This window comes from Lepisosteus platostomus, chromosome 17, assembly GCF_059453375.1.
Source record: "Lepisosteus platostomus isolate fLepPlt1 chromosome 17, fLepPlt1.hap1, whole genome shotgun sequence".
In the NCBI taxonomy this organism is placed as follows: Eukaryota; Metazoa; Chordata; class Actinopteri; order Semionotiformes; family Lepisosteidae; genus Lepisosteus; species Lepisosteus platostomus.
Genome location: NC_142627.1, coordinates 16,993,793 through 17,020,134, shown reverse-complemented (window position 1 = coordinate 17,020,134; position 26,342 = coordinate 16,993,793). Strand labels below are relative to the sequence as shown.

General features: G+C 36.5%; 1 protein-coding gene across 2 annotated transcripts; it reads right to left on the bottom strand.

Annotated features, from left to right (window-relative positions):
* Positions 1–8,437: 8,437 nt before the first annotated feature.
* On the bottom strand, positions 8,438–25,271 carry fshr (follicle stimulating hormone receptor). 2 transcript variants are annotated; one of them, XM_088609721.1, is made up of 10 exons: positions 24,774–25,271; positions 19,838–19,909; positions 17,668–17,742; positions 15,748–15,822; positions 14,733–14,807; positions 14,165–14,245; positions 13,487–13,555; positions 13,325–13,399; positions 12,707–12,892; positions 8,438–12,408 (listed from the first exon to the last, which is right to left on the bottom strand). In XM_088609721.1, exons 1-10 carry the CDS (start codon positions 24,923–24,925, stop codon positions 11,205–11,207), a joined length of 2,064 nt encoding a protein of 687 aa, XP_088465847.1. In that variant the 5' UTR covers positions 24,926–25,271; the 3' UTR covers positions 8,438–11,204. The 2 variants fall into 2 exon arrangements, with proteins under 2 accessions (XP_088465847.1, XP_088465848.1); XM_088609722.1 differs by having other exon boundaries at positions 13,487–13,552.
* Positions 25,272–26,342: the final 1,071 nt, after the last annotated feature.

Genomic DNA, 26,342 nt, shown 5'->3' with positions numbered 1-26,342 from the left:
TAATGGATAATGCAGGGCTGGCAATACCACAGATAAAGTGAAGTGTTACACAGAACATGTGATCACTTGGCATACAGCATTACCAATGACTCAAAAGAAGATGCCTCACGTCAGATTGTGGGCAGTGTCAAATATCGCAGTAGTGGTAACATGAGTTTGTATTTTAGAAGACTGAGAGACAGATTGTAGGATTGATGAGCCCTGTCGCAATAAGAGTTTCACAGAGGTACAGGAAGATGACCAGAGAAGTCAAAACCCTGGTGTTTGCGTTGCTTTGCAATGGGGGAGCAAAGAAAGAAAATGTATGGTCATGGGAATAAAGTATAAGGAGAGAGAAAGAATTAGAGATACATGAGACATTTTATGTTTGTTCTAATGTTTGGTAGAATAGAAAAGCCTACTTTTAAAACCAATATGGTATGTATTCTGCGATGTGGTATACAAGCAGTATTTTTGAATTCAGAATCTACTGGAGTAGGAGCAAAGGCAGAAATATTTTGTACTTTCAATAAAAAAACAGCTTTTCACATAATTAAAATACATAATTATTACAATTATTATGTCATATAATTACACTACATGAACATGTTACATAAACATAATATCTATAACTGAATATCTAACTTATATGAAAAAACCCTTGTGTTAGTCTAATTCTTGGAACTTAAAGAGATATAATACTTCGGTAAAATTTAATTGATGCATGAGTGAGAGAAATCTAAGTTTGCTGAGTTGCATTTCTGTGACACTGGTAAGCTGGAAAAGCACTGAATATGTTTGAATCAGAATGCATTGAAATCACATGATTAAATCTGAAGGTACATAAGCTTGAAGATATACAAATAATTATTTTTAAGGCATACATACATAAAAGAGAATAGCTGGGTAAGTGGTTTTCTGCCATTCACCTGGCAATACATATTTATTGGGGTAATAAGCTATAGTAGAAAAAATTGAATTGCAAGTATGCAAATGTTCAAAATACTCAAATGTTAAAAATCATCTTTTAAATGCTGCTGTACTTCTTATCTTATAGTCCTCTTGAATCTAAAGTTTAATAGTACAGCTCAATTCCTAGGTCATCAATGTAAATGAGATCATTGAGCTTAATTATCTTTTTCCCACTGGTTAAATGAGGTACATAACTAGCTAAATAAACAGAATTAAGCAGATGATAGTTCAGCTTAATGAGACAAATTTCCAATGTTAAAGAAGCATGACTGTATGAATCTGCTGTAGTCCCTGCCTAGTTGAACAAGCCATGCATCTGGGCAAGATCATTTATTTACAACAGGCTTAGTGCATCAGAAGGCAGGAGCAAGCTTCTCATTTAAAGGATGGAGAAAAGATGGGGTAGATGTGAGCACAGGAAGTCATTAATTTTCATTCGCTCAGAATTTATTGGGAGCACCAAGAGACTATTGCTATGTAGCTCTGTGCGTGACTGTAAACCAAAGTCCCCATGGAGAAAGAACATAGTGTGAGAGGAGTTTAGCTTTAGAAGGGCACTTCAGTCATTATCAATTTGGATATAATGGGATGAAAATTATCTTTAATGATCTGTGGGAAACCTGGAAAAGTGTAATGGAGAGGTGGTGGGTAAAGCTTTATAAGCTTTTAAGTCAAGCATATGTATAGTCAAATATTGTATAATATATAAATATAGGCAAATATTTGCAAAAACGAACATAAAAGTACTATTTGTTTACCACATACAGTTCAGAGGTTTGGCCAAATTCTAATTAAGTTAGTGTAGAGAATGGAGTGTGCTGAAATTTTGGAATGTATTAAAAGTTTATTTGGTGTATCTTGCCAGGCTGGGGGAATGACAGCATGCCCAAGAGATTAAGGCTCACAGGATACTATTCTGTTCACAAGAAATGAGCCAGGGAGCTGCCTCAAGGGTGAAGATGGGGTGGAGGAAGAGGTGCAAGAAAGAAGCAAAATGGGGTTACTCAGGAGGCAACATACTTATATGTAGGAGAGTGGATGTGGGAGAGACTGGAATTTGGCCTCACACACACAGAGATGGACAGCAGGAAAGAAGGAATGAGGTAGAGGAAGTGATGAAACACTGGAGGGTGGTGGGTAGGACACCTGACAATGAAACAGTACTGAAAGAGAGAGAATAGGGGGAGAGTGGAGGGATGTGGAAGTTGGGGGGGGGGTTATTATCGATCTGGAGTTATTGGGAGCAGTGATGACATCAGAAAGAGACGGAAGACGAAAACAGACAACATGTGGTCTCTGGGGAGCTGGTTGTTTTCTGTGAATGTGGGTAAGTAGAAGTTGAAGATCTGCCTGCTCAAGGTGAAGAACGATGGCAGCTTTGTGGCAGCACAGTGCTGTGGGAACTTACAGAGTGGAGAATAGAAGGCAAGGTCAGTCTCTGGCAAGAGCAAGTGAAAAAGAAGAGCAAAAGGTTGCTCAGGAGGTGAGATAATTATGCTTAGGAGAGCAGAAGTGAGTGAAATCAGAACCTATATTTCTGTATTGGAAACTCCAATAAACTCTCTCAAGACGAGATACAGTCTGTCATGCATAATTCTATAAAAACTTGTACTTTGTGCATTTTGTTTCTTCATATGCTATATGAATTCAGTATTAATACTTCTTTAAGACAAGACAAATTGGACAACTATGAAGTTATTAACATAGGAATGTTACTGAAATGTCCAGCTATGAAAGAATCAAATTGAAATAAATGACTGACTCAATAATCTTCAAGATGCTGCAGATCTTATATTGTATAGATACATACCAGCTGCTATTAGACCTATTACTTTGATTTCATTAGAGCTTACAACGTGTGAAGCTACAACATGAAGCCTAAGCAAATATGTACAGCACAAAGCATTTTGAATAAATGATCTGAGAAAAGGCTTTTCGTTCTGAAGACTGAAGTGGGTTATTACTTGTCAGCAGGGCATGATAACATGATTGCCAGAGCTCGTATTTATATTAACTTGACAGATCAAACAATTGAGTATAGAACATCTCCTTGACCCGGGAGACTGTTTATAGTGCTCTAAAAACAGCAGCCCTGTTCTGTGGCGAATAAAGCCCCAGAGCCTGCTTTCTCTCTCTCATTCAGTTTCCTCATTACAGTGAGGTAGAGTACTTGCAATCATCTTCTGCACCACTCTCTGGAGCCTTGTCGTAATGACCCAAGGCTGCAATACATACCTGGCTCTAATAATAAGAACAACAATAATAATAGAAAAAATGCTCTGTGGGTTACCTTACTCCAGAACCACCGAATTTACTGTTTTGCTAGTGCCATTTGTAAAACTGAATCCAAGCCCTGTCTCAAAGAAGAAAATCCACTGTCCTTGTTAGAATTTTTAAAGTAATCAGCCTGGTAGTTCAAACAAATCTGGATTTTGATTTCTTATAATAAATGAGCATTGTGTGTTGTGGCATTACGGGGGGCGTGTTTAATGTGGAGGCAGAGTCCTGGATTAAGGGCGATGCGTTGCCTTAGCAACCACAGCTGCCCTGGCAAATTTAGGATGAGGTGCAGCTGTGGAGGCCTTTTAAGAACACACTGAGCACATCCCCGGAGGGACAAGCAAGCAGGACTCTTGTCCCACTGCATATCCTTGCCGGGACAGGTTAAGTTTTTAGGCCTGACTCTTCTTGTTCTCCAGTCTGGACCTGTTAAATAGGGATAGTCCAGACTGGATCCCGTTGCTCAAAGCGGTTCTTTTTCCCCAGACTGGACCCCACAGAATAGGGATTGTCCAGTCTGGATGCTGCTGTTCCAAGTGGTGCATTTTTTTCCAAGACTGGACCCTGTTAGATAGGGATAGTCCAGTTTGGATGACCCATTTTTTTGTTTTTCCCTTTTTTGTTGGCCTCCACAGCCTCAAAACAGGACATTTTACCAGTGATCTCCGTGGCTCCTCCCAGGAACCTGCTTTGATTGAATTTCACACCCAACGTAGGGAGGTGGAAGTGTGAGAGGTTATAAGATAACGTTCCTCCAAAACCTCTGTGTATAAACTTCATTTTAAACTCCTGTGTAATCCAGATGTTAACTTATTTTGGATTTTTCTATCATGCTGCAGATGATACATTCTCAGGACCATTTTTTATGAATGCCCCTGTGTTGTACAGACAGATGTTTCAAATATCTCATTGTCCTGTCTGAGAACAGCAGCCAACCACAACGCCTCATATAAAAAGAAACAAAAAGACTCTGCTGTTACTGGTTACCTCTCAGTTGCTAGTACTTGAACAAATTTGACAGACTGAAGTTTTTAGGGTTCTTCTCTCTATATTATGCAGATAAAATTAGGTGCACAGTTAAAGCATAATCAATAACTTTACATTTAAAAATGTAAAGAAGAAGAGAAACACTATTCAACTATAATTTTTTTGTTATTTTCAAAAAGATATGTTGGTGATGAGGGCCAATTATTTGGCTTTGTGAGATATAGGCATTGTCTCGTTCATTCAACAACAAAGGAAAATGTCATAATTTAAGGTTGTGGTGACAGGTTGTAGTTTATTCTTCATGACAGTGCAATCTTTTGGTGACCCCTTTGTGATGGCCTTTTGACATTTTACTGTTAAACTGATTGGAGCTATACAGTACATGCTCACTTTGAAGCAAAGTGGTTTTCAATGAGTCCCCTGTCAATGAATCTAGCAAGTACCCTTGAATTTAATTTACAGACATTTTAGTGTAGCTCCCTGCTTGAAAGACAGTATATCTCTAACACAGCTGTGACAGAGAGGCCACCAGCAAATCATTCCAACAAAAATGGTCTTGTACTGTACTTGGAAGCTGAGCAAAATTACACATGGATTATAAAAAAAGAATAAAGTAAAACTGTTTGTACAGATTTATCATTTTGAAGGTGTTTGAGTGAGGAGCTGTGGCAGCTAATGTTGGCTGCAGTGAAACAAGTATCCATAAATATTGTATTTCTCCTTTCTATTTTTCAGCATTGAATTTACCTTTACTTGAATTGTATTTTTATTGTGCTAATGGTCGATATTAGCAGCAGAATTTTAATCTGTGGTTACTGTCCGCAAAGCCCTTATTGCTTCTGATTCATTGGTCTTGGGTTGTGGGTTTGATTTTGGATCATAATGCTTTCTGTACTCTGTCAAGTTCTGGGCTGTTTCTCCTGGTGCTATAGTTTCTTTCCAAATTCCAAAGACATGTGGGCTAGGCTAATTAAATGACTCTATGTTTTCTTTATGTGTACAGTATGTTTCCTGTAATGGACTGGAATCCCGTCCAAGGTAGTACTGTCTTGCATTAACAGAATAGGTGTGTGACCCAAACGGAGAATAAGAGGCTTTCTGATAATGCACTAATAGAATGGTACTGTTTAAAGTTGTTAAATATAATTCACTGTTATCAATTCAAATTAAGCAGCTAATGATTGCACCGTTGTATTTGTTTAATAAAAATGCAATTTTTATTAAACAAATACAAAACAAATAATTTGAAAACAGATATGTTTTCAAATGTGGAAGTTTAGGACAAGCAGCAAGAACTGAGGATCATATTTTGATATCCAAGAGAAAGAACAAGGCCTGCAAGTGGACCATTAGCATGCAATTAGAAAAAAAAGAAAGACAGTGGCGAGAGGCCTACAGGGATGGATAGCCATTCTCACTCCAAGAGGAGGGGAGAGGAACGGAAACAGACTCAAAGAGGACAGAGGAGGTTAATTCCAGCAATTTCCCAGGTTTTATTTGTTTATGTGTCTTTAAATGAAAAATGTATTGTATTCACCATTTATCATTTTCAAGTCATTTTATTCAACGTAGAAATGAACTCCCATGAGTAGTGGATTTGCATTACAAATACTTATTGTAGTCAGTGTATTTCTACTGATTATATTGTATTTATACCAAATAGTGGCCATTTGTCTACTGAAGCAACAATTCAGGAAACCTGTAATTTAGGTCCTGTATACAGTGACTCTAATAGGGAAGTGTACATCCCATAACCCCCTGAAGCAATTTTATATTAGTACACATGCATATTAGCATATTCTTTTCTTCTGTCGTTGCCTCTATATCACTATAAACATCACATTCCCTGCTGATTGGGGTTTACAGGCAAAACAAAATAACTTTAAAAGCTACCTAACACTATATTGTGCAGTAAAAAAAATAATTCTAAAAATATTTGAGATTCAATTCAAACATAAATTTATCTCTTTGACACCAGTAAAAACCTTGACATGCAATAGCACATGATGTGTCCACCAATAGCATGAGCCGAGGATCAGAATAATGTCAATAACACTGTCTTTATCACTTTGGAATGCACATGTCCTTGAGTGACTTACAGTGTACAAAAACAAAAATATAGGAAACTAACTTACCCTCGTGTAGCTGTTGTCAGTGAAGCTATATTTTTGAGGCAGTTTGCTGTTTGAATATTGCCTTTGTTGCTACTGTATTGATATATGTTGTACTTGGAATGCTCTTTGAATGTCTTCATAAGGTTATTTTCTCTCATCTGGACTTGAAATGGTACGTTTGATGAAATGAAAAAGAAATGTACATTTTAGAGTTTAAAAAGAATAATCAAGGGTTTGATTTCTTTTACAATGTTTTTAACTGAATCCAGATACATTTCTGACACTTTCAATCAAATTCCACTACAAGGGAGAATCAAAGTTTGTATTTAACGTTATATGAATCAAGCACAGGAATCATGAACCTTGCCTGTATATGTGTTAACTTTTCTTGATGTTTATGAATCACTTAATATTTTCTCAAGAACTCCCATTACTACTGATGGGAGGCCACCAGCAGAGGGCAGATGCACCCCTCGAATGGTAAAGTTGAAAGGCGCCAATTTACATTCTGATTGTAAACATAGACGTTCCTCATTGTGGTGTTCTAGCCTATTGCTTATACATTTTGAACCAAAATGAACAGAAATTAAATATATACCGGTTCAACAACATCTAGAACTAAAAAATGTGTTGGTGAAACACATAGAGCAGCTGCATTTTAAAATCATATCTGAAAAGACAGAAGATTAAATAATTATACACAGGTGTAGGCTTCAATACCTTAATCTATCCCCTTCAACAGGAATTTTTATCTGAGGAAAATCTCAAGGCATGGAAGCATAACTTAGGGGTTCTTTGCACATAGAATCCATCACAGATGTAATTAAGGGCCCAAGTGGCAATGCTGACTTTATTAAAGTTTGCACATGCTGTATAAAAATGTCTTAATCTAGCACTGCAAACAAACTCCCACTCTTTGCAATAACGTCTCCCAAAGCTCTCTGAAGATGACAACTGTATATACAGTCCAAACACATGAGCATTCCTGCATTTCATTCAATTACCATAGCTCAATCACAGCACAGCTACATTTGTGTTTAGACTTTGAGGGCGTCTCCAGGTGCCAGAGCCCCGTCTGACCAGGCAATCTGCCTCACACCTTCGCCACCGGCTCAACACTACCAGGTGAATGAAAGCCCGCTGTAAGAGGGAGTTCCAGCCAGGAACCAAGCAGCCAGGGAAGTTGTTCTCCACTGCCTGCCAAATGTCCCTCATTTTTGTCTCATTCTGTTGAGGGCACTTGTTCTTCATCTGAGTTGAGTAGTTCCACTCCTCCCCTCCTGTAGCTAGGATTTTTGCTTCTCTTGGGGCAAGACCCAGTCCGTTCACTGGGGATTAACCAATCCTTTCTAAGAATGTGTCTGGTTGAACCTCCAAGCACCAGAGCTCTGGCAGCCCACAAAAAATTCCAGAGGTTTGTAATGAATCCACCTTAATGCCTGACACTTCCCAGTGACTACTACAGAGCCCTCTACACCTGCTGTATCCATCTCCTGATCTCAGCCCTCCAGGCCTCATTAGCCTTGCACTGTTCAGCAGTCATCTGCACCTCCAGCAATTTTCTGTACTGCACTAGAAACATCTGTTAAAGATTTCTTCTGTACTTCCTTGGCTGGTCACTAGGGGCCACTATCTCATCACCGTGCCACCATTTTTGGGTTCCAAACTAAGGTAACATGGCTCAGCAGATCTTTGCATGTGAGAATCTCTAACGCACATTTGCTGATCCTGACTATAAGTAAGGTTAATATAGTAAGGTTAATAAAGATCTCAACACAAGATTTGTAAAAATAAAGAGTTTCATTTTGGCTCCAAATTCAACCAATTCATGATCCGCTGCATCTGCTTCTCTCAGCCCTTTGTGAAATTGATACACCTTTATACGCGGTCTAAACATGTTTGATTAATGCTATATTTCTTTCAATTAACATTACATCATAATCAATTACAGGCACAATATGCATAAGTTTAGTCATGAGGCTGTATCTCTACATTTACCCTGTGGTCAGTGCATTCTCTGACAGGGCAATCTGCCACACATCATAGTCCAAAAAGGCATCTGATACTGATGTTATTCAAATGCTTACTCCTTTACAGGCAGTGGATCAGATTTTATGTGGGATCTGTCTTTAAAGTTATCACACAACCTCCTTTCTCAGGCAGCACAAGGCAGAGAAAGGAATATTACAATTAAATATTTTGTACAGAAAGAAAAGCTGTTCCACTTCAGGGATTACAGAAAGGATAAGTAGAGTTTGGAAAAGGAAAAAACAGATGAATCAAAATAAATAATCATGAGAGTACTTAATATAGCAGGCTGTACAGATCATTTTGAAATGTTAAAGACATTAGCATCACATTTTAAACACACTAAGGGTGTAAAACAGAAACACCTTAAACAGCTAAGAGAGAAGGTTCTTAAACTTGGGATTATTAGACAGATAAACACAGAGAGTGTTGTTTCACAATGATAACGTGTTTATGTGTTTCAGATTCCCATTCTACCAAGGCAGCTGACGGAAGTCTAAAGGATTCAAACAAAATTAGCTGTGGTTTTTGATCAAAGAGGCACAATCAACAATTAGGTCATATTTTGGCTTAGCACGCAAAGCTGCCTGCCCCATAAACCCAACAGGATGAAAATAGAACAAATTGACATAAAATGTTCCATTCTTATTTCTTTGATGTCTCTTAAAGAAGATTCTTTGACCCGTTTTAAATATACTTTATCTTTGACATTAGATGTTATTTTCTGGGAGAGTTTTTTTAAAAATATATTTTTCTAAGACTGTCAACTTCCGTTCATTTTACAATTGCACTTATTACAAGCTAGTATATGAGCTTATCTTTCTTAAGTCCCTTTCTTAAGAACTTACTGTGGACTCATGGGTCTAGTTACGTTTTATTGTACAGGATAAGACACACAGTGTTTATTTTGTGAGGAGCTGCAGCAAAATAAGTAGGGCAATCTTTTTAAAAAGCAACATATTGACAAATATCACACAATGAACTAGAGGCATGATCTTCTCAGAAAACAAAAATACATGAAAAGCAGTTTAATGATCCCAAAGTAAAAGTAATGAAACAAGAAGCATTTAGATCAGCTTAGTTTTGTTGCTGTATTTTTCCCTTCCCATGTTATAAAGTGCTAACAATCCCAGTTGTCATGGTTTTGATCTTGTATCATAAAGGTGTGCGCTTTTATAGCCTGTAATGACCACATTTAAAAAGTTTAAACTTATTTTCTACTTTTGCCTGTCTTCCTTACAGTCTCCATCTCCATAATTACTAACGGCGTGAATTTCACTGTCAGGTCACAATGACCTTGAATGCACTAGATGTGCTGAATAAGAAGCGTCGGAGATATGAACACTGAATGAAATGGATGACTAGCATGTTCTAGCAATTACGTATTACTGCATTTTGATGCATCCCCAGTTCCAGTAATTTAAACACCACTATCACACATCACATGCTGTAGAGCATGCACAAAGATTTGCACGTTTGCTTTGTAAATAAATGACTGCATACAGTGTATATTAATGTATTGTATATATCAAAAGCCTTCACGAGTCCCTATTACGTAGCTGGGGTAAGAGCGCTCAGCAAGTTGAGGAAATCCATTAAAAAACTGTCTTAAAATGTAAGTCTCATTTGTGCATTTGGTTTTTTCTATGGGGGTCAAGCATCTGACCTCTCCAGTTAAATCACAGAAAAGCCAAATGTTTTAATACCAATTCACTGTGGGAACATTGCTAACTTCAAGATTCTGTCCTAGGAGAGGAATTTAAAAGCTAATTATAAAAATACAGGTTTTTACATGAATTTATTGAACACATTTCTCATCTGAAATTGTTCCTCAGTAAAAAAAAAAAAAATTGCTGAAGAAGTTGAGTCCTAATTTGCAAAACTAAATTTTAATACACTTATACACATGTATGCACACTTACAATAGGAAAAACAGCAAAAGACAAATAGAACCATTTGCATTTATTGTTAATGTAAATCTACCCCAGACTATAATCAGATTATAATCCTGAGCACATTATGTCATTTTTTAAAGCTGCCTGCCCAAATATGACTTCCCTTGGCCTGATTGAAAAGATAAAAAATGTCCTGTGTCAGCTGAGAGTAGAAACAGTTGCTGGCAGATCTTGTCCTCTTTTCTTCGCTGCAAACTCCCAGCCTCCACAGACAGGCTTTAAAGAAAGCACCACACAAAAAGTAAATTCACTATATACACACCACAAAACAAATAGAGGCTGAAAATATTAATCAAAGTATACACCATTATGTTTTAAGTTGTCACATACTGTACAGCTTGTTAAAACAGAACTAAGAATTTAATGTGCCTTGGAGGCAGAAGATTTAGTTATTTTGTAAGTGTACCTTTCCACTTGCTCCTTAAGACGTCTGTATTGTGTTGGTTTGCCTGGACACATGCCATCAGACAGAATGGAGTGCCGAATAAGTAATACTCATGAATAAGAAAATATTGTTGGCACAACAAGAAAGTTCCATTTGAAAATGTAGTTAAAACTAAAAAATACAGTACGTCTTTAAGTATTTGGTATTTAAATAATACCGGGAAAAAATGTCAGTCACTTCAGGATGCAGGAATAATAAAGATAATCCAGAACCATAACCTGGAAACTAATATTATGTTCAACAATTGTGGGGAACATCAACAGTGTTTTCCAGATGAAGACCAAAATGTTCTGCATATTCAGCTCAATGTCAATAGCAGAAGGACACTAGTTCATTTTTTAAATGTGGAGTTTAGATGTTTAAGGAAAGAGTATTAAATCCTCGAAAGAGCAGTGCCAGGAAAAAAGATCTGAAAATCAGCCTCATGTTGCCCTGTGTACTCAGTCATTGAACAGGTGATTGTGGTGCATCACCTTTGTTTCCTTTGCTGACTGTAGCTCTCCCTGGAGTGTTGTGCTGAGGGTCCAGAGGAACCAGTGAATACAAGGTGGCTTCACTGGTTTTCAGGGTGGAAACCCATGTTCCATTTCTGTTGTTGGAGTAGTGAGCTGAAGATGTCTCTGTTCTGTATATGTGGGCCTGTTTTTTAAAGCACCCGAATTGACTCATCAGAATGAAGAAGTCCCTTTTAAAGCTTTTGGTGAAGATGGCGTAGAGGAAGGGGTTGCAGCAGGAGTTGATGGGGTAAAACAGGACCAGCAGGATCTTGGAATTGGAGACAGTGATGAGGGGCAGCTTCAGGGAGGCGGAGATGGCAAAGAAGGAAATGGGCGCCATGCAGATGAAGTTTGTGAAAATCAAAATGGCCATGCGCTTAGCGATCCGTGTGTCACTGCTCGCCGAGACAAAACTGGGGTTCCGAACCGTCAGGTAGATTTTCAGGTAGCAGATGCAAATGGCGAAGAAGGCGATGACGTTCAGCAGCAGGATGAACATGATGTAGGCCTGAGAATGGGGCGTGTCAATATCCATGGGCAGGCAGATGCTGACTTTCATGTAGCTGCTCACCCCCACAATGGGGAGGAGTGCTATCAAGAAAGACAGCACCCATCCACTCAGCATCATGGCGCAGGCGTGCCACAGGCGCAGCTTTCTTTCCAGCTGCATCGCGTAGGTGATGGTGTGCCACCTTTCTAGGGTGATCATGGTGAGCGTGTACATTGAGAACTCGCTGGCAAACACGGTTAAGAAGCCTGCAGTACTGCACCCCAAGCCAGTCTGCCAATCTATGCCGTAGTTGTAGTACTGTGACTTAGTGTGGATGTCCACAGAAGCAATAATCAGCAGGTAAATCCCCATGCAGAGATCTGCAAAGGCCAAGTTACACATGAGGAAACGGGGCACTGTTAGTTTGTACCGGCTGGTCATTAGCACGATGAGCACAACAAGATTGCCTGTTATGGCCAAGATGCTTATCGACCATATTGATACTCTGAGGTAGGTATGTCCCATTATGTCTTCACAGGGATTGAAGTCATCTGGTCTGGGGTAGCACGTTACTTCAGTCACTTTCCTGCAGTGCTCATTGTACCAGCCAGGCTCATCTTGGTCTATGTGGGGAATGTTGCACATTGGATTTTTTGCTGACCTGGAAAATAGAATCTACATTGTAATTTCACACTGTAATAAGATAATTTACAACAGAACACAATACAAATGGGGGAAAATAACACAACTACTGTATTGACATGCTTAAGTTGTTTGCTAATAACACTGAAGATGAAGACAACAGTGATGGAAGGTCAAATTTCTATGCCTGGAGGGTACACAGTTTACAAATATTCTAATAAAGGCTCCAAAGAAAACGTTATAAATATCACATTTTTAAAATCTTTTTAAAATGAAGTCTTGGGTTGTTCATTGTACAGTAGCAATAAAATACTTACTGATTTTTTTTCCAGTTTGCAAATGCACAGCAATGGCTAGGATAGGTCAAGTTGGCTTCGATCAGTTCAGTAAAGATATCTAAGTTGGGCAGCTTTTTTAGATTGTAAGTGGAGGTAGCACTGAACTTTTTAATACTCTTCAGCATGTTCTTTGGCAGAATGCTGATGCTTGTACTGGAAATATCTCTAGATGGTCAAGAAAACATATAATTAGTTTGCTAACAGTTTTAATTACACAGAGAGAATTTAAAATCACAAAATTTAAAATCTACTTTGAGGTTTGTGCATTTTCTCAAGGTTAATTAAAACTTTCAAGAGTCTATTAAAATTGTTAGGTATTTACAGATGATTTTTCAGTAGAAGAAGAATAAATAATGTTATCAACTATGTCTCTATAATTTCTCATAACATAGAGGGCTAAACAAGTCTAATGCTGGTTGTACTCTAATAGGTTAAATATATGCCCTGAAATCTTGTGACTAATCTTTTCATGCTGTATTTGTTTGTACACCTTATGTGTTGTTTGATTTGCATGTGTTTTTGTTGGATTGGGATTGACCTTTTAGGAATGTTTCAAATCTATGAATTCTGAGAATGAAATGAGTCACTGCCACTTACAGAACAACAGGACCCTGTGCTCCCTGGAAGGCATCATTGTGTATTTTTCGAAGATTTACATTTCCTGTGAGAAAGCTGAAAAAACATAAAGGTAAGTTAACACCCATTACAGAACTCCTCTGCCAAATGTTACCTGGTTACATTATATCGAGTGAAACTTACAGCTTTTCCAGTTTGGTGCCATTAAATGCGTGGCTCTGCACTTCAATAATCCCATTCTTTGTCAGCCTGCTGTAACAGGAGAGAGCTGTAAGATTCATTTCACCAACAGGGTCCCACAGTACAGAAAAGTAGTGGAAATAGCTTCTGATAAAAAACTAAAAACAATTGAACAAATGTATTGTCCTTTTTCTGCTTTTACATTGAGAGTCAAATTATTGTAATTTAAGGTGTCCTGCTGTGATCAGATGAAGATATTTGAGGTATAAATTCATAAAGAATCCTGAGATGATGATCTCCCTTAACTCCCGAACAAAGTAGACTGAGAGGAGATTTATTTAAAATCCCAATGTATACAAATACTGTAGGTCAACATGTGGAATTATTATGAAGCAAGGATGAGTGTTCACAAATGGAAACTGAAAGGGATTCTATTCTCGACAGAAAATATTCTTTATACAAAGGCCTGTGAATATCTGGAACAAGCATCCCAAGTTTAATATCACATGTACTTGAGTAAATGAAATGCTTACTTGCGTGTTTGAGTCCCACGTTCTGGGTTCCTTCAAGGGAAAACTGAATAAAATACTAAAGCACCTAAGGAGCAAAGCAGATTAATGGTTTCCTCTCATTTGCAACCATGGTCTAATTAAATCTAGAAGATGCAGTCAGTAAACTTACAGCTCAGATATGTAATCATTGCTCAGTCCCAGGAAGGCATCCGGAGGAATAAGTTCTATATTTGTATTATCCTGGAGATCACTAAAAATAAAAGAAAATGTTCAATTTAAAACTTAATCTTACATTGTCACCACCTCCTTTTTTCTTTTGCTACATTCTACTGAGATTGGTTAAAAGGCCTTTCAATAGCATTTATGTTCTATTCATTTATGATTGTGAAGAGTCTTAATTCTGTATGTTAGTGCTTATAGATAAACTGCTGAGAACACTGTGAACTCATCTCATATACTCAATGCTACTAAATAAGGAAGATCAAATCACATGTGAAACTAGCAGTTTTTGAGGCCCATGACAATATGCAGCCCTTGTGAATCAGACCTTGTACTGCTTGTGAGGAGTGAAGCTGTGATAACCAGTATACAGGATTCAGTTCCCAGCAGTTAAGATCAATTTTCCAGCCACATCAAAGCCTTGCTTTCTCCCCTCCTTTTATGCTCGGAACCACATGTACGCTGTCCATATATTTTATGAACTGTCTTTTTTTGTGTGACACAAAGGAATAGCTTACAATAGAAACCCATGTTGTCTGGAAGTAATTTTTGAGAAATCTGGCAGAATCTTGAGTCCAGTGTTTGATATGGTTCTGAAAAAAAAAAGATTAACAGAAAAGGAAAAATCTTAAGATCAACCTCACAAATGTTCATCCTCCTGATAATATACGAAATCTAGCATTTTTTTTTGTGCTACATGCTCAGTTGGTGAATCCAAGATCTTCAAAGATGCAAACCTCTTTACAAGGTTCCTGTGGGAAAGCAGGATGTGACATGACTGGGATTAAAACCAGACAAACCCTGTCTCTCTGCATTTTCAGTCTTTAAATCTATTATTTCTCAGGCAATATCAAGATGAAAACAAAGTGCATCACTTAAGATTATTAAGTCCAACTTCTGTACATGTATATGCAAACACAAAAATAACTAACCAACCCTGCCCTCAACTTTTCCCCCATTCCCAAGCAAGCTGTAAGGAAAAAAGAAATATAAAACATGACACCAAAGCATGGACCTCCTTGAGATTTCACATACGAAAGCAAAAGCTTTACTGACTAGATTCATTTGTACGTTTTCGGAAAATGTTGTTTGTAAAAGTAACTATCCAGTGTAACCAAATCAATTAGGAGATCAATGGAGGACTAGCAGATGTTTAACAGCAGGAAGACCACCTCAAAGAATGCTTCATTGAGAAATGTAATGGAAATTAATTACTATCCTTAAGTAGTAAGAAATCAAAGCACGACCTGATTGTACCATAATGACATAATCCACCCCATGGATTAGGGGTGAGTCCCATTTTGAACCTGCTCTTTGAAATTACTTTGAAATTGCTCAAGTAATTTTTGAGATTTCTGAGAAAACCTCTTGAGATTTTGTAAATATGTAAATGGAAGATATCAATTCTTTGTAGGAAACATTGTGTGCAAACATCTGTATTTGTAAATGCAAAAAACAATGCATCTTATGATGAAAACAGAGATTTTAGGAGTGCTTTAAGATGTCAACCAAAAACCTATAAATAGTACTTACAGATATTTTAGATTTGGTAGATTCCAGAAAGCATCTTTGTGAATGGTAACAAGGTTTATTGACTTAGCAATTGTTCTGCAAACAATAAAGAATAACAAGTTATTAATATAAGTGCATGCTACAAATTGAAATTTCATCAACTTACACTTCATGTCAGATGCACCATGTCGTCTTTATTTCACACATCACCTTTAATGAACAACAAATACAACATTGTTGCTATCAACAAGTATCAGAAAGAATAACATAACATATGACTTCTGACAATATCCTGCTACATACTTCATGTTTGCTGTGATGTATCATGACAAGAAAGTAAAAAATTCTAATAATGGATAGTGGTAAACATAAAATAAAACATTATTCCACCCACTAAACCTATAAGGGGAGGCAAATTTAACTACAGTACATACTGTACTGAGAGTAGGAATGGTCAAACAATACCAAATTAGAAAATAAATCATTGAGATTTACCATGACAAGGTTCCATTAAGGAAGGCATTCTGTTCCTGACGATCTCTAATAATACATTTTATTTCCAAGAATTAAAAAAAAACTCAGAGTGCTGTAAAATAACATATGTGTATAACGCAAAGCAGAAATAAAAAGGAAGAGCACAATAAATTGATCCAACAGACCCAAGATAAAACTAAATTGTACACTAAAAGCTATAATAAAATGGTAGGATTCTGAGCAAGTTTTAAAAATGTCAACAGTTACAGAGTCTCTAATGGACAAGGGTGCTGTAAATTCAGCTTGTGTCTCTGTGTGAAACCTAAACTAAAAAGGTATAACATGAAATTGCACCTTAGATACCACCCCTGTTATATTAGTTCTGTGAGAAAAAGTAAGTTGGAAATAGGATGGTAGTTTTAATTACTTGAATTTGTAAAAATAGTTTTAACAGCAGCAGAAAACAGTGACAGTAGGCACGGGTACAGGTATCAGATTTCATTGATTCGCAGACATGGCTAGTAAGAAATAGACAAAGAGCAGAAAGTCTAGATTTGAGTAGGGCACAAAATATTCATGTAGTAGGCCTCATTTTAGCTAACTCAGCTACATAAGCTTGCCTCTACAGCAATACACAGAGAGAAATTGAAACCAGTGAAAGCAGCAGAAGATGTAGTTAAAATGATTTCAGAAGGGGAGGTCAGCAGCTGTTATGTTTTTTTGTTGTGATAAAATTACATGAATGTGTTGCACTGTTCACAGCACACTTTCAGTAATCTTAAGAGGAGGTTGTAGACATATTTACTGTTTTTATCACTTTATTTAATATGCAAAGAAGGACAGCAGGATTTCTGCAAACCATCTCAATGAAAGAGTATCAGACTGCCTTGAGGCATGTTGTTTTGTTATGCTTTACATGAAGGTGACTCAACTTGCATCCCTTCCAATCAACCCCATTTTACAGTTTACTACAAAAAGATATTGAATTATTTAAGATAATTAGCAGGATGAAAATAGCAATGAAGTAGCTGGTTATATCACAGTACAACATTGGACTGAGCTGGAAGGGGTGAAGGCTGAGTAGTCCTGCTGCAGACGAGTCCCATCATGAGCACAAATGCTCAAGACTTCATCCTGCTGCCTTCACAGAATTACATATCCCATGCTCTTCTATCCCTGACCTTAACTTTAATCATTTTCTCACTATCTCTGTGGCACATTCTGAAATAGTGTCTGTTCCTTTTTAAAACTTTATCTACAACTGTGAAACAGCAAGACAATGGGTGCATTGTAGCAAAACAAGCTTTCCTCTCTGTATTTTTGCCTGTGTTTAAGAGTGCCTGCAACTGTATGTAATGTGAAGGACATCCCTCAATCCAGAATGTACTATTGTGGAATAAGTACCAACACCTCAGAATAAGCATGTTGTTGTAACTTTGGCTGACCTGGTGGTCTTTTCTTACTTACATTTCCAGCAGTCCTGGGAGATTTCTAAAGACACGGTGTCCTATCTCTTCCAGTGCAAAATTCTCTGTGATAACACTGGGGAACAGAACAGTCATGAGAAAGGAATTGTATGCAGATATTTTTAATAAATTTGAGAAAAGACACATCCTTATGCTGCTCATGCAACAGTGCATGTTATGCTTGCCAGACCTGAGCCTCACTGAAGATCTGTGGGATAAATTGGGATTACATGTGGCATTTAGGGCACATCAACCAGTGAACAGGCATGTGCTTGTCACACTCTACTGAAGAATGGGATAGAATCCCATAATACAACATTTGCAATGTACCGCAAAACATGCATTGTATATATATATACTGTTTATATTTCTTCCAGCAGTGGACACATACTACAATCCTTTGCGTTTCATGTTTGATCAATCCTGTTATTGACAAATGTTAATCATAATATTGAATTTACCTATGTCATTTCTGTTCCTTTTGATGTTCAGTATATAATGTCATTAGTTTAAGTACTGATAATGCCCAAGTACTTTTCTTTCTTGTACTGAAATCACAGTTTGCTTAACTTCACAGTAATTCAAATAATGACCAAGAAGAAGGTTTATGAACTTGCAGTCTATAGGGATAGCTTGCTTTGAGTCCCTTGCCTTATCAGGGACTCTGGGATTATTAAGAAAGGGATAAGGCCTCGTTATAGGCTAGGCAGAAAAGGTCATAGATTGTTTCAATCAAATTAGTCTCTTTGTTCCATTTATTTTATTTACCCCTTTTAGACTTTATTGATGTCACTGTATTGAGTACTGCATCCTGGTGCTTAAGGTTTGATTTTTCTGGATAGGGGGTCACAATCAAACAAGCAGATAAAAAACATTCTGAATCTTCAAGCTGTATTGATAACTACACTGGTAATTCCCAGGCTTTCAAAATACCTTACACTAATCCATACAATCATTTTCTGCAGCAAGATTTATTATTTGTTAAAAGTGGCTGTGAATGGTTTCCAAATTATGACAGTTTCTGTAAGTACTCATTAAAACTGCTTCTTCCCAGACTCTACTTTTCCTTTCTCAGTGTTTCGTGGTGTACAGTAGTTATAGCCAGACATGGCATTCCTTCTTTTCTAGGCATAACCATTCTATTTCTGTGATACATATCAAATGTTTTTTAGATCTGTGCTACACATCATGTTCTGTATCAAAGACTAAACATTTATGATAAATAAAATCTTATCTCAATATTTACAAATCATGTACCCTAAATCTTTTGCAACACTCATAAGCATCACTGCTCTTTTTGTAATTAGGTTTATTAGAACCAATGGCAGCTGCCACATTTTGTTGATTTTTCGTACATAAACGATTTCTCATCTTTAGACGAGTTTTTGTTAAAAAATTGAACCGATGCTGTTTTTTTTTCTGATGTCCCCATTCTGTCGGTTTACGGCTTCAAACCAGCACATCACGTTCTTGAACCAGCACAGGATGGATGAGGACAGCACACACACAACCTCTGAAATGTGCCTTGTGGGGCCGTGCACTTTAATTCACTCTGTGAGCATCTACAACAGTAAACACCTTCTGGAGGTGTGGTGCAGCTTTCACCGACAGCATTTTCTCTGATAAACAGCCAAACGGCTTATTCTTGAGCAGGAAACTACAGTATGTTTAACCTGGCAGACTTATAACCAGGCTCTCAGGTCTCCCTGATCACAAATGTACACAGCAGCAAGGTATAGCATCACTTTTGCATATCTGCTACAATCAACCACAGTCAAATAAAATTAAACAAATACAGTATAACATATATACAAAAAGAAAGTAATAAATAATACCCCACAAAGACCTTATCATTAACTTCTGAAGTGAAAAAATGAAAACGATCTTTTAATATAAGTAACTTTGGAATCCTGTGATTTACCTTGTTTTGAAAACAAAGTTATTTTTATTAGAAACTGTCTTTGTATGAACTTTGAAATGGAGCATAATAAATTCCTTGTATTAAGTGCACCATAAATAATTCTTCTAAGGATCATCCATAAACTGGGCTGATATGCATGTTTGATATGCCATTTATAAACCCCAAATATTCTTTCTCCCAACTGTGTCTCAAGTACAGTAAATTAGACTTTATAGCTATGCTGTATATTCTTTTATCTTCTTATACATACATTCTGTACAGGTCGGTGAGTCCAGAGAAGGCTTCACTGGGGATCACTTTCAACTTGGTCATCTTAATTTCCCTAGGAACAAAATTAATAAGTACTGTATGTGAGCGACTTTTTCACATGGCAAAGGTAATAGAACTCTTATTTACAGTATTTCTGAGGCCTTTCTGTTGCTTTTAGCAGTGTTTCTTAAGAAGTAAACAGAAATATCAATAGTCTCTCCTTCCAACATGAATGAAAGCCCTTAAGTGCCCACAGGTGTTTGCCTGTCATTTCCTGATCTGTACTTTCACCCACATTGGTGTTTACATCATGGCAGTCAGGTGGTTAGGAGGGTGCTGTATCATATGAAGAAGAACAAAAAAATGCAAAAACAAATTAAACTCAAGGGCAAATATTTCTATAAAATCAGCTACAAAAATATTTTCTTCTTCCCAACGGAATTGACATTTTTATCTGTTCTCCCTGTCAAAAAGAGATATGGTACTTGTCATATACTCTGTGTTTCTCAAGCCCTGGCAACAATCTTTTTTTTGTTCATTTCTAATGTATCTGAGTAATATCACCTGTAAAAAAAGCTTTGAGAATTCTTAAGTATTTTTAGGTTTCAACTCCCTGTACTTAACATTGAGTTAGGTTATATTTGGTTACTGTCAGATTTTAGAGTTGACTGCAGGCAAATACAGATAATCTAAAGAGCTGTATTATCAATGTTTATTGACAGAGACATTATGACCACTATGAATGTCAGAAGGGCGTAATGAAGTGAAGCTGACTTTTGAGCTAGAGCCTGATTAGTAAATACCAGTCATTTTGTAATAGTAGCTCTAGGGAAGGAATTGAAGAGCAGTTTACTTTTTGGATAGTTGAACAGATGAAAGCCATTTTGAACTTTGACACTTGTACAGCATTGTACTCTCAAATATGAATACATTGTCTCCTCTGCCCTAGTTGGTTTCTCTCTCTGTAATTACTTGTACACAGTTTACATTTACAAAAGTTTTAGAAAAACAAGCTCTGGTTCATCATAGTGAATAAAAGCTGCACCTATTCCTAGGAGCACCAGTATCACTTAAGGAACAGTTTCTGCACTAATGATCTGTGATCCTGGGAGTGGGGAATCTTCCCATGCTGTAAATAACTTCCTGATAACGCTGTCTAATTTCCTCTTATGTCTTATTTTGGTCCATGAGAACCTTATGGTAGAAAATAGTAACCACATTATTAATTACATTTTGCAGAAAAACGTCTATTCCTTCTCTCTTGAATATCCGTTCCTCTGGAATATTCCAGTTTGAACATTTTTGTTTTCACTGAACTGAAGAAGAAATTGCATCTGTCTGCCCACATTATTAGGGTTATTCTTAATATTAGGGTGCAACTTGTGGAATTACTACCACAATCCAAAACAACAGACTTGAACCCTGGCCTCGTGACCAGATGGAGAGTATGATATGTTCTTTATTGTGATTGGCTTAACAGGAATGGAAAGAATTGAAGCATTGCCCATAGATCTGACTGCCCTTGCAAGTTCTGACTTGCAAGACTCGGTTTCATTTGATAGGTAATATTTTTTCCTGATAATGGGGAAGTTTGCCATGTGTTCCCACATAATGGAAGTCTAGCAAGTATGGCAAAAACTAGGGACAGTTTTTGTTTTTCCTGTTAGAGCAGAATGCATCATGAATGAGGGGAATACCTATATTTCTAAATGCTATATTGCAAGAGGGAGGATAGACAAGCTGGAATGTACAAGGCAAAAAAAGATTGAAACATTAAATTATAAATTACCCGGTCAAAGAAGACTTAGTATTTTTGTTGTTTTCAGTTTGTTTTAATACAGAGGCTTCATGTCAAATATGCCACGTGGCAGCGTATGCCTACTGTATTCTAGTGCATTGTACAATAAGTAGCATGATTTTTTTGTTGTGTAATTTTTTTGGAAACAGTGTTTAACAATGGACTTCCATTTTGCATTTGTAATGTGGCCAGTAAGTGTATGAAGGACAGTAACGACTTTTCATTTTGATAATCATTTTCAAAGGTTGCAATTTAATTTGTTTCAGCTTCTCCAAGATTTTTTAATGCAAACAAGTTATTGAATTTAATCCAAATCAAGTGAATAGTGCTTCAGATATAAAAAAAATATGGTGATTATGTTAAAATGGCAACATGCACCATACTATTTCTTAATGCACTAGGAAAATAATAATTTGAAAACTAAATATATCTAAATACTATGGTGCAGTTTCATGACTAAATACTGCATGGTCAGCAATACCATACCTGTTTGCTTTCACCGTTTCGGGGGAGCTCATTAATTAGTTCTCTGTATACAAATGAATATTTGTCTTGAACAAACAGGTGAAAAACAAATAATTTCTCACTGTGTTTACACATGGGAGTTGGAAAACCACATACAACAATCCTTCACATTTTTTGTTAGAGTAAGATTACATTACTGGAGAACTGGGTGTTTAGACAGATACTTTTGTAAACTAGCTGTAAACAAGAAAATAGATTCTCTGTTCTGTGCAGTCTGTGTACCAGCGAAGTTAATGTACCTCTGTGATCTTTCTACATAGTCAGCATCTTCAGCTCCCTGTTATATACACAGCAGTCCCAGCTAATTAATTTCTGTCACCACTGCAAGACCTTCAGTTACCTAGCAGTTTACTATCTGGAAAGAAGTAATCTTTTCAGGTTCAGATTATCCCATGTTTTTCCCTTTTACAAATATTTTCATTTTTTTGCCTCTTTCTGATCATGAAACCATAAAAACACCAGGCAAAATTAGTCTTAAATACATTTCCTTGGAATTTCTAATATCTTTATGGTCACTGCACACAATGAAAATGATAAATACACTGATTTTCTGTACTATGCCAACAAAATTCTTCTGATTCCACAACGGTTAGTTATCTTAGCTTTGAATAATACCAGAGCAAAACAATTTAGACTTTCTTGTATTTAAATAATCAAAATTAGATGTTTCTTTTGCAGCTTCAATAATGACCTGATTTAAATCCTCTCCATCTCTCATCAAGAATGTTTATTTTGCTACAAGTATGTCCAGTTTTTGCCACAACTTTGACATCATCTGTATTTTTTACTATGTTTTTTTAATATTGTAATATAAATTATTGATATAGCAGCCAAAGGCACTCTAATCCTGTGTTTCGCCTGATACATTTGTCCTTTAGGACCAAAACCCAGAGCCTTGAGAAAAAAAAGAGCCTTTTGTGTATGGAACTAGGTAGGTTTCTGTATCTTTTTTTCAAGGGGGTCAGATATAGCTTAGGGGCATTTGAATTTAATTTCTAACACATAGGGATTTAACAGGGCTGGGAAGACTTTGCTTGATTTAAAGCACAGCATATTCAGAATGAATACTGCTCTCAGATAAAAATGTACCACTCATTTAAATGAAGAAATAAAGTTTATGTAATTATTCTATTTAACGTCCAGGTGTTTTTCATTATTATTTTTTTCTAAATTCCTTAGAAGGTCTTTTGTACTCCTTAGATCATCATTGTAGTTGACTTCCTAAAATTTCCCCACACTTACATTTTATAAGTAACTCTTATGAATTAATCTGAGTTACACACCAAAGAAAAATCATTATTGCTTTCACAGTGCCAAAAGACTGACAAAGTCTCCAGCTTGCATTGCTCAAACGTGACATAAATCTTGCTGCTTTGTAACTTTTTTCGTAATGCTTTTTTGTAATGCTTTGTAACTAAAGGGTTCCTCTAAAAAATATCTATATAAGCATATAGATTAAACGAAATATTAAAAACTGGATAGGAGAGTGGAAATGTTTCAAGAAATGTAAGTAACAAAAATAAGTGGGAAAAATCTTAAAGGTTCTCCATACATCAGAAAGATAGTTTCTTTCTGTTATCTTTCAATCTTGGGAACAATAACTTGAGATACTTATGATAGTTTTTAGACCACATTTGTTTCACAAGGAACCCAGATTATACACAGTGGCTTCCCATATATTGTATAATCACCGTTGCTATTAAATTTACATGATTAACTCTTAGAGGTTTATTGGAATGGGGTATTGCTGGTTTAATAATATAAACTTACTCCTCAGATCTCTCTAGAGTAATCAAGAACCTCTCCCCACCATGTCCTGGACCAGTTTTAGGGGTTTTGAGTAACTGGGGACTTGGAGATGTACAGTCCCTGTGACAACCATTATTAACCTGTGTCAAGTCTGGAGTGGGATCCTATACATCTCAAGATAAATCTTTCCTATCATGAGGTGATAAAAATGAGTTTCTTGAGAAGTGCTCATAAATAAAAATGAAAAACACATTTACTTGATCTGTTATTAGTGTTTATGACGTTTTGCTGTACTGTTCTGGTTTGGTAAAGCATTAAGCACTGTGAGGTACTTCTAATTAAACATTATTTTTGGTAAAGGCTGAGTAGAAATCTATAATTGGAATAAGAATACTGTGATATTTGCAAAGTTTCTGGTTGGAAAATTTAAGATGTTTTCTGCTGGATTATTTACTATCTATTCACACGCTATGCAGCATTATAAATGAAGTAATCAAAATATGATCATGTTGTTCTTCACATGATGTTCAAGGCTTTTTCCCTTAATTAAAAGAGCCATAAACATCCACCCATTCATTTACAAAATAGTAGTTACAGTCAGCCATATTGGCTAAAATATATTTGCAGGAGTAACAACTGAATTTGAAAAAAATAAGACAATTGGAAAAGATCACTCACTCAAACTCACTCATTCCAACAGTCATCATATTATATAGTTTGTAAAAGCTAAAATATTAATGTTTATATTACTATAAATAAATGTAAGATAATTACATCAATTAGAACAAGGAATTCAAACAGTTGCTATTTACTGATTTTAACACTATTGAGATTCTATGTCTTTAGTTACAGGCATTTTACTCACACATAGGTCGTGTTCTGTGGAATGTCGGTAGGCATCTGTAGAACTTTGATTCCCACACATGAGAAAGATCTGGTTGTCCCATTGCTTGCACAGATGTGGCATTCAATGCATTGCATTCCTATCAAAAGAAAGTAAACCCACAACAGGATCATTCTGTCTCCGTCCACAGAAATCTGGTCTCTTTGTGTTTTTATGTATAAAGCGGTAATGTGTGGATCGTCTTTTTTTCAGCTGACAAGCATTAACACTACTTTGATATTGCGGTTATATATCATTAGATTCCAGAATTTTGCAGATTGCTTTTGCTCTTCTAGATCTTCATCTAATGGTACCGAAAAAGACAACAACACAATGTTCAAGTGAATAAATAGATCCTGAGCACGCAGCCAGCTTTGTTATATAGCAAGCCCATCAGAGACCTTGGGAGAAAGGACTCTGATAAGGAGCAAGTGCCTTTTTTGCTTTTCTCCTCTCTTCCTCATTCTGAATTCATCACTAAATGGTGGAGATAGATTACCTCCTCAAAAACCAGAGGAATTCCAAAAATGATAAGACACTCATTTCTGACTTCATGTTACCTATAAATGTTTGGCAACACACTCTGTGTATCTGATCTGTTCCATCTCTGATTATAGTTCATTAAAATATAAAAGAACACAGTGTTATAACCAGGCTCATACTTCTTTCACTTTAAAGTCCATTTTGCTGTCTAGTTTTGTCTGTGATTACAAAACTTTTTTTGGCATATGCAAATATTTGTCAATTTTTGGCTTTCACTTAGTTCTTTAATAAGGAGCAGTGCATGTTAAGAGCAAAATGAACTTTGTTCAGCACACACTATTCTTATTATGAAACTCACAGACAAAAATAAATGGGAGACCTCATTGCAAGACAGTCAATGAACTTACAGCTGTCTGAACAAGTCTTAAGACAAATATTTTATTAAAATCTGACAATAAAATAGAAAATTGTATTTTATATTGTATTTTTCACATAAAGTTCTCAGGTTTGATCTCATGGTGTAACAGATTTTTTTAAAACAAATGTTCATAACAATCTAAATAAACAGATACAACCTAATGAATCACTTAGATATGGAAGTTCTTAACTGAAGTTTGGGAGGGATAACAAAGATAAGTAAATCTCATTACATAATCACTATCATTACTGAAATTAGCTCTATACAGTATATATTGAACAAACATTTCCTTTGCATTAGTCTCAAGCATCCCTCCTCCACCTCCTCTCTACCCTCTCCTTGGTTTACCCCTCTCTGAATGGGGTTCAAACACCCTCATTCTATGGCCAGGAGGCTGCCCATAACCAAGTGGGATAAACCAAACTTGTCTTACCAGGCATTCCAAAAATTCACAAAGCATTCAATTCTTGGATGTTGTTATTTTTCTAGCTGGTATCTTGGCTCAACTGATTAATTAGTTTCCTCTGATTTGTTCCAGTTAACTAATTATACTGTAGATCATTCTTTAGTTATTGGCTTTGCTATAGTCAGGTACTTCTGGCTCATTATAATAGTAAGTGGGCAGCTGCTTTATAAGGGTGAAGCCTAGG

Bases quoted from the DNA above. Each gene is read 5' to 3' on its own strand.
- fshr (XM_088609721.1), bottom strand. From the start codon at position 24,925: ATGATCCTGTTGTGGGTTTACTTTCTTTTGATAGGAATGCAATGCATT. The intron at 14,808-15,747 runs GTAAGTACTATT...TTTTTTTTTCAG, and splicing joins CTACCAAATCTAAAATATCT to AACCATATCAAACACTGGAC. The intron at 13,556-14,164 runs GTAAGTTTACTG...CTCCTGTTACAG, and splicing joins AATGATTACATATCTGAGCT to CAGGCTGACAAAGAATGGGA.